General features: G+C 47.4%; 1 protein-coding gene across 1 annotated transcript in view; it reads left to right on the top strand.

Moving 5' to 3' along the window:
- Positions 1–7,342, top strand: part of WDR27 (WD repeat domain 27) — a 70,412-nt gene extending 63,070 nt beyond the window's left edge. Inside the window, exons 24-26 of the mRNA XM_023521739.1 lie at positions 552–773; positions 5,564–5,662; positions 6,249–7,342. Coding sequence (XP_023377507.1) covers positions 552–773; positions 5,564–5,662; positions 6,249–6,452 — 525 coding nt within the window. The 3' untranslated portion in view covers positions 6,453–7,342. The remainder of the gene's footprint in view (positions 1–551; positions 774–5,563; positions 5,663–6,248) is intronic.
- Positions 7,343–7,945: the final 603 nt, after the last annotated feature.

Consider the following 7,945-nt stretch of genomic DNA (forward strand, 5'->3'; position numbering starts at 1 on the left):
GAGAACGTCATTGGCAGAGTGCCCCATGCTCCTCTTTCATCCTACACAAGTGCAGACCCCAGTGGCCAGCCCCGCGCTGTGTGGAGGGGTGTCGCCTGCCAGAGGGCCTGCTGGGCGGGGCCGTGGCGCCCGGTGCCGGTAGATGCTGGCGAAGGCTTTCTCAGCATGGCTCTGGCTGTCCCTGAAGGTGCTGGGGGTTTTTCTCAACAAAACTAGCATCAGTTCCCTGACATTTTTTTAACATAAATTTTATATAGCACTTTATAACTAGTTGCCTGTAGAACTTGACCAGCCTTGATAGAATGTCACACCTCCCCAAAGCCCTTGAATCATTGATTTAAATAACTTATGATTTTAAAAGGTTTGTTTATATATTTTTAAAGAGCTTCAAAATATGTTTGTTATTTAATAGTCTCATTATATAAAAAGTTTGTTTAGTGTTAGTTTGGTCATCTTTGTCAATTTATTATTCCGAAAAGTGTTTTAATTATTTTTGAAGATCTGTAGACTAACCTGAGGATCTGTTTAATCCTCGTATTTAAAAATGTTCTTTCACTGTTACTTTCTTCATTTTTGTGAAGAAAAGCATCGGGTTCGTATCTTTATTCTATTTTGTGTTAAAAATTAAAAAATCGTTTTTTCTCCTGACATCTGTCACTTTTCCTCATAGGTGTGAGCGTCGTTTCGAGGGACATCCGAGCCGCTGCTACCCGTGCGGGATGGCCTTCAGCCCTTGCGGACGCTATGTGGCCTGCGGTGCCGAGGACAGACACGTACGTGCCGCCGTTGGTCCTAGACCCACGGGCCGCTCACACGGTTGCGCATTAGGAGGAGAGTCTGTTTTACGCTTCAGCCCTGGCCGGTGCTTCGAGACTCACACAGCAGTAGTATTTTAATAGCAGTAATATGCGAAGGGGAAAGGTCGCCGTGGTGATTTGTCTGTGCTCCTAATAAATACTGCTTGGATGTCGGTTCAGGAGAAGCTGTCACGAGGCACGAGCCCTTTCTCAGGACAGTGCCAGTTACGGGCTGAGGTCGGTTCCTTCTGCCGGATCCCTCTGCCCTGCTGTTTTACTGTAAGATCATGTTTCGAAGGAGTCAAAACGGATGAACTAAGGAACACTTAGAGATGCCGTGATACGCACCCGCGAGGCTGGAAAGGCCCAGGTTGTTATCAGAGATAAAGTCAGTAAAGATTTATTTTGAGACTGTTAAAGCTGCTGCTACCCTCGGTGGCTGACCGGTGGTCAGTGGCAGGCCAGCCGCCATCATGCTCTGTCTGTGCGGGAAGGGGCAGGGGAAGGGCAGAGGGATCCGGCAGAAGGAACCGGATGTTGCTAGAAGCTGGCAACACTTCTGTGTTAGCGTGACCTGAAATAAAGCTCTGTATTAAATCTTGACCATTTTGGTCTTCTAAGAGAAGTTTATTATTTTTTTAATGAACTAAAAATTCAAATGTCATTTCTGGCAATATTTTTAAAAAGTAAAGCGAATAACATGATAGTCGATTTATTTTCCCTGTGAACGATGTTACTACTGTTACGAGGTTTCAAAAAAGCAGAACTGGCTTGTTTGCAGTTCTTTCTCCCATTTCTTTTATCGGAATAATTCGAGTAAAGAGGAGACATGTGTTAAAAACTCCGTGAGACAAAAAAAATGAAAGAAACGTCTCTTCATAGATCCTGTTCAGCAGAATTACAAAATAGTCGTGATGAACTGGCCTGGTTTTGTTTGCGAAACATTCATCTTTTTCAGTGGTACATTCAGTCCTTACAGTTTTTGTGAAAATATTTTTGAACAGTAAAGTATTATTCCAGCCTGAGTGCTCTGTGCCATATCCTCACCCTTTGCCCTTCCCCCCGGGCTTATTAATTTAGTTTTGGAGTAAGAGTTACTTTATACTTGTTTTATTTCCACTTTCTTTTTTTTTTTTTAAGTACGTTTTAGCTACAGGTTATTTCTTTTTGATAGGGTAAAGTTGCTTCATGAACTAAATAATATTGTTACTTCTACTTAAAACATTTGTTGTCCACATGGGTTGTGGTGACTGACTCATTTGCATAGTTATTCCTTACTTTTCCACCGTATTATACAAGCTAAATCGTGTCCTTTTGGACTGATCGTTGTCACTGCGTGGAAGTACAGCTCATGACAAGTGCGTATCTAATAAATATTTCTGATATTTGGGGCTTCAAACTGCCGTTTTCCTGTTTAAAGGTTGTCATGACCAGCAAGATTCATGACTCAAGAATGTTTGGGCGAGAAGGTGTGTTTCATCGAATACCATTTTCACATGGAAAGCAAAAGCCCGTTTCTTAAACAGATCCCCCCTGGCCGCCTCTCACAACGTCCCGGTGCCCTCTTACGTGCGTTTGGAGAGTTCGCGCAAGTACAAGCCAGGGTTCATTCCCAGCTGGAGTTGGGTAGGCACGGAGTGAGGCTCAGGGCGGCCTCGTGGGCACGAGGAGCTTCTGTTCTGTACCAGGAGCTCTGCGGAGACCCCGGGCCTCAGGCACTGCCTCCTCCTCGGCGGGGCACCAGCCTCAGCTGCGTCTGTCCGCAGTCAGCAGGCGGAGCGGCGGGAAGCGGCTTTCTTGTCACCCGGTCGTCACCGGGGCCTTCTGCTCACCTCTCTGTGCTCGTCAAGGGCCCTGTCGGAGGAGAAAAGGTTCTCGCGCCTTCGTTCTCAACCCACCTTCTCTTCGCCCTGAACAAGCTCTCTGGACTCTAAGCATAGCGGCTGAAGCCAGCCTCCTGCACGGACCTTCCTGGCCCGTGGGAGCGAGTGTCGGGGAGTGGACCTGACCGCCGAACCTCCCAGCTGGCCTCTGTCCCCGCCAGTTCTCACGGCCCGAAGCCCTTTGCTCTCGCGGCCTCTTCCCCACACTTCTCTGCACGCGTTTGTCAGCGTCCGCCGACGCTGCTTCCTCTCCCCGCGCTGTCCGTGAAACTCGACCCGCTTCCACGGTTTGTGCCCTCCCTGCATCAACTGTCACGTCATCCCTGATGCTGGTCCCTTCCCCGCTGCCGGACGTCACGTGCAGACCTGGCTGTCGCCTCGGACGTAGCACGTGCATAACCAAGCGAATGGGGTCCCTGTGGCTTCTGCTTCTCGGAGCGCGGCGTCGCCTTTCATAGGTCCTGGTGGTTCCAGCACCTCTCACTGCGTTGTGGAGACGTCACCGTGATTAGAGGCCTGTCTTCTTCCTCTGGGTCGTCTGGAGTCTAGAAGGACGTGGGGTGCGTGCGTGCGTTAGCGTAATAATCTGCAGTGTAGTCCTGGGGTGTGATTTACAGGTCGTGCAGCAGCTGCAGGTTTAACTTTTTCGAGTGCAGTCGCTGTGACTAGCTGCCCGCAGGTCTTGGTGTGGACGTCTGTTTTCGTTTCTCTGGGCAAATGCAGAGGAGTGACATGCTGGTCTGAAGGTTGCTGCGTGTTTGTCATTACCAGAAGCTTCCGAATGGGTTTCCAAAGTGGCAGCAGCACTGGAACAGTCGTGCACCAAATGTCTGGCACACACGTGTGCACACAGAGCTGCAGTCACAGAGGCTGACGTGTGCTCGGACACGTGCTGGGTGGGTGGCGGCTCCAGCAGGCGAGGGGTTCAGATCGGAAATGAGGCAGCTGTGAGTGCAGGGCCTGGCTGCGACCCCCGTGGCTGAGACCAAGAGGACGGCTGACCCCCAAGCCCTGCTTCCTTGTCGCGAATCGACACAATAGTATTTTCTTCGTTTGGCCGCAGAGGGTTACACGAGGCCACGAATGTGAAAGTCAGTGTTCAGCAGGCGCTTGCTGTCATGACTGACCTCCGTACTTTGTCATCAGAAGCGAAGGGTGCAAACAGGTGGTCATTATAATTCCCTGATCCGCTCGCTCTGAACAGCAGACGACAGGAGAATCTTCGATCCTGAGAACGCTCCAGAATTAGGGCGGTCTTAACGATGGAATACTGAGAGTAGAGGTAGTTTTGAAACACCTGTGAGATGAGAGGGAACGTGAAGATGCCCCGAGTCCTTCATGAATGGGCACTGTCACTAGAAAGACAGTGCAAGCTTAGAGTCAGAGACATCAGACGGGAGGCTCGGTACCCACGCCGGATGGCCGGACTGGTGACTTACCCTCTCTACGTCACGGTTTCCTCAGTGAAAATACGGGGGTGTTAATCATTTCAAGTGAACATGCCTCATCCCACAGTTGTGATTTATGTGACCGTTGTGACATGCCCTGTAGATAGCGATAGACTTTCCCTACGGTGAAATACTGATGGCTGCTCTAGATACAGATCCAAATACGAATGTAAACATAACTACGGGTATGTAGACATGTTTCTATCTCTACACACATCTTTTTATATAGTAACGCCATTGGAGGCAAATGTATGTTTTTATTTTTAATTTTATCAAGAGCTATAGAAAAAATTCTAAATCTCTGAATTGCTCAAATTTCAAGCCAGTTAGTAGGAAACAGAGTAGACAGTTCTTTTTCAGGTTGAAGGAAAAAACGATAAAATATCACTTTTTCACTCAATTTGAGACGTCCAGGTGAGGTTTGTCAACCACTAGACAGAAAATAACTACCAAAAAGTGTTCCCGGTGGTTAACTGAGCTTAAAAAAAAAAAAAAAAAAAAAACCAAAAAGAAAACACAGAGCCTACCAGCCATTTCTAAACAGGGGCGGGGCCTACAAACTTCACTCCAGGTGGGAGCCTGCACTGTACCACCTACCGGCCCTGTGTTCCTGCCATCTGAGCCAGCCTTTAAAAAGGAGTTCACGGAATTGTATTTCACCCAATAGGACTGAAGCTTCCCTTGTCCAATCAGCTGTGTAGCTGTATCCTCGTTAGCATCTGCCCTGACCAATCAGTGCAGCTCCATTGTGACCAATCAGGACAGTGTTTTTTGGACCAATCAGACCATGAGGATTTGGAGTCCTCATTTGCATGAGAAAGGACCAATCAGGGACCAGAGGCAGAGACTTCTGTCTATATACGTCAGTTCCCCTGCGGCTTTGGGAATACATTGTCCTTTTCCACAGGAGGCTGTTTCTCCCCTGCTGGAGCCCTGTTGCTGGGCTCTACCTGGCTGGAGCTGCAACACCTGGGCTACCTCACCTGGTGCCCAGGGCTGCTCACAGCTGTGCTGTTCTGGCCTGTGCTGTGTTATTTGCGCTGAATAAAGTCTTCACCACACCCTGAATTGAGAATTCCTGTTGGTGTTGAGTAGGTGCCACCCACCATTGGTTGACAGTCTGGGCTACAAAATCCGTAATCTTTCCTTAAGGTTAGTCATTGAATGTGAACACGTTTAAAACTATTCACAGGATAGTAGGATTTCATGATAGGCTAGAGAGGATGATATAAATTCATTAATAGAAAATTTCTAAGTGGAAAAAGGAGAAATGCGTGCTTCGTAAACTTAGTTCTCTGACTTACGTGGCATTAATGGACAACATGCGAATCACCGTTACGACACTTGATTAGCCACTGAACATACTTCAGCTTTGCGCAATAGCTGGGTATTGACTGTTCCGACGTAGCAGACCTGTCCGTCTTTTGTCTTTCAGGCATACGTGTATGAAGTGGGCTCCAGCACTTTTTCTCACAGACTGGCAGGACACACGGACATGGTCACTGGAGTGGCCTTCAGCCCGTCCGCCCCCCAGGTACAGTCTTTCTGTGTAAGTGGGGGGTGGAAATCTTGTTTCCCACAAGTCTTACGCCGTATCTTTTGTATCCGTCAGACTTTATTTTGGTGAACTTTTATAATATTTAAGATTGCATGCCAGTTTTCATCACGTGCAGGGAGACAGACCTAGGAAGTAGAACTTTTGGGGGAGAAAGAAAAATCTTGAGAGTGTTTTTTTTCAGTGGAAGCGGTTGTCATGCAGTGCTGATGTGCATGTGTTCTGACTGAAACGCAGAGCACTGTAGAAACGGACAAAGGGTAGCACTAATATGAACGCCATGGTTAGAACCGAAGGAAGACGGCGAGAGAGCAAGCACAGGGCAAGTGAGGGAGGGATTCAGAAGTTCTGAGGGAATGCGAACGGGGAGCAGGGCCGCGGATTTGAAGACATTTACGAGGAGGGAGGAGTAAGAGAACGTAGCATCAGCGGCACGTCAGTCAGTCACACAGCAGTGAACGGTCTGGTGTTCAAAGGCAGACGAAGTTTCTTTTATAGAAGTTGTAAAAGTAATATTAAATAACTTGAGTATTTGGGAACATCAATTTCATTCTGTCCATTTAAGTTTGCCGCTTTGATGCAGAGGATAACATGGTTGTGTGACGACACGCTGTGGTCTGACGTGCGTGTGTCTAAACTAAGTGGAACCGCGCCGTGGCTGCCGTTTCGACCCGCTCTTCACTGGGAATGGATTGTTGCGATCCAGATGTCGCGGTGCCTGGGACGTGGTTTACCTTCCGTTTACAGTGAATGTTTGGAAAATGGATAAAGTTTGTTACGTCATCGACTCCAACATTACACCCCATTTCACACTGACCCTAACTTTTCTTTTGGTCCACAGCGGGTGGCCATTTAGGTGATTCCTTTTTAATTCTTTGAATGACACGCTGCCAGTAAGGCTGAGGAGTGGTCAGGGGTGAGAGTCAGAAGCTAGGAACAAAGCTAAGACCAGCGAGGTCAGTGGCGGGAACTAATAGAGTGATTTCTAGGCAGAATATTGATGTTTTTTAAGATTCAGTACTGGCGTCAAAACGTCTTTTAGCATAATTGAACTGAGGAATTTTTTGAACACGTGGAAGTTTTCAATTAGAAAAAGCTGTGTAGGTCTCTTTTGCCATCGAGATTATTTTAATGACTAAAAGAAGCAAATATGGCTTAAATATAGTTATGATAAAGGGAGAGAAAGGAATGGCTGTACTTCTCATGAACATTGATTCTTGATGAGATGCCATTAAAAATGGACAATCGGAGAAGTCAGGCTCCTGGTTCATCATCTCGGGGGACGAAGAGGCCACACAGAACATGAATGAACACTTCCGAACCTCAGCGTACTCTACCACACTTCATGTGTGTAAAATTGTTACTGAATTTTAGGAATCATGATAAAATAATCCAGTGCTAATTGTCCAGAAGTTTTGCATTTTGTCTGATCATTGTTATCAGAAAGGTCTCTGGGAAATAACAATATTTCCTCAATAGTGGACTCAAGATCTGTTTAAAAGTCTTTGTTTCTTAGTTCCGTATTTATTTGATTTTAAGATACATAGTATTCTTTCACACACACTTAGACAGTGGAGTAAGTTTTAGAACCCTCATGCTTCCTGTTTAAAGCAGTGTATTCTGTTTTATTAGATCACTACTGCACCATACACCTAATGTTGTTTAAAATTGTGTCTGTAGAACGAAATACTCAACTTCTGCATTAAAAAATACTGAGTGGTACCTGAAAACAGTAATTTGAACGTTTCGATGGTGGAAGAAGACCCTTCGATTCTAATCTGGGCGTGCTAACAGTGACAGTGCGTGCTGGGGTGTAGAGGGTGGCTTTGTGGACACGGCGAAGAGCAGGCGACTTGGGTGCATTCCCGCACCAGCAGGCAGGAGGGGCAGGTGGCTTACGCTCAGCAGCAAGGTCGTTGCGTCTGGAATGGGGACACTTCCCTTCTATTGGGGGCAGGGGACAAAACTCATGCACAGGGTCGTATGTGTGGGAGGCACCTTCTAAATACCCTTTCCTGCACAAAAGCCAACAAGGCAAGTAGCCCCCAGCTGTACGACCACGGGTGAGGTTACGCTTGAGAAGTGGAGCAGGCCCGCTGGGGTCTCGTCCCTCCGAGTCCAGCGGATCAAATTCTGGAGCCAAGGTGGCTGCGTGCCCTCCTCCGCCCCCTGCCTCTCTGTCATTGTTCTTCTTAACCTCGTGCGTTTCAGGGACTTCCATGGACTCGAAGATGTTCTTGCCAAGATCAGCTGTTGTCCTTT

The sequence above is a fragment of the Pteropus vampyrus genome, unplaced genomic scaffold (genome assembly GCF_000151845.1).
Source record: "Pteropus vampyrus isolate Shadow unplaced genomic scaffold, Pvam_2.0 Scaffold313, whole genome shotgun sequence".
NCBI lineage: Eukaryota > Metazoa > Chordata > Mammalia > Chiroptera > Pteropodidae > Pteropus > Pteropus vampyrus.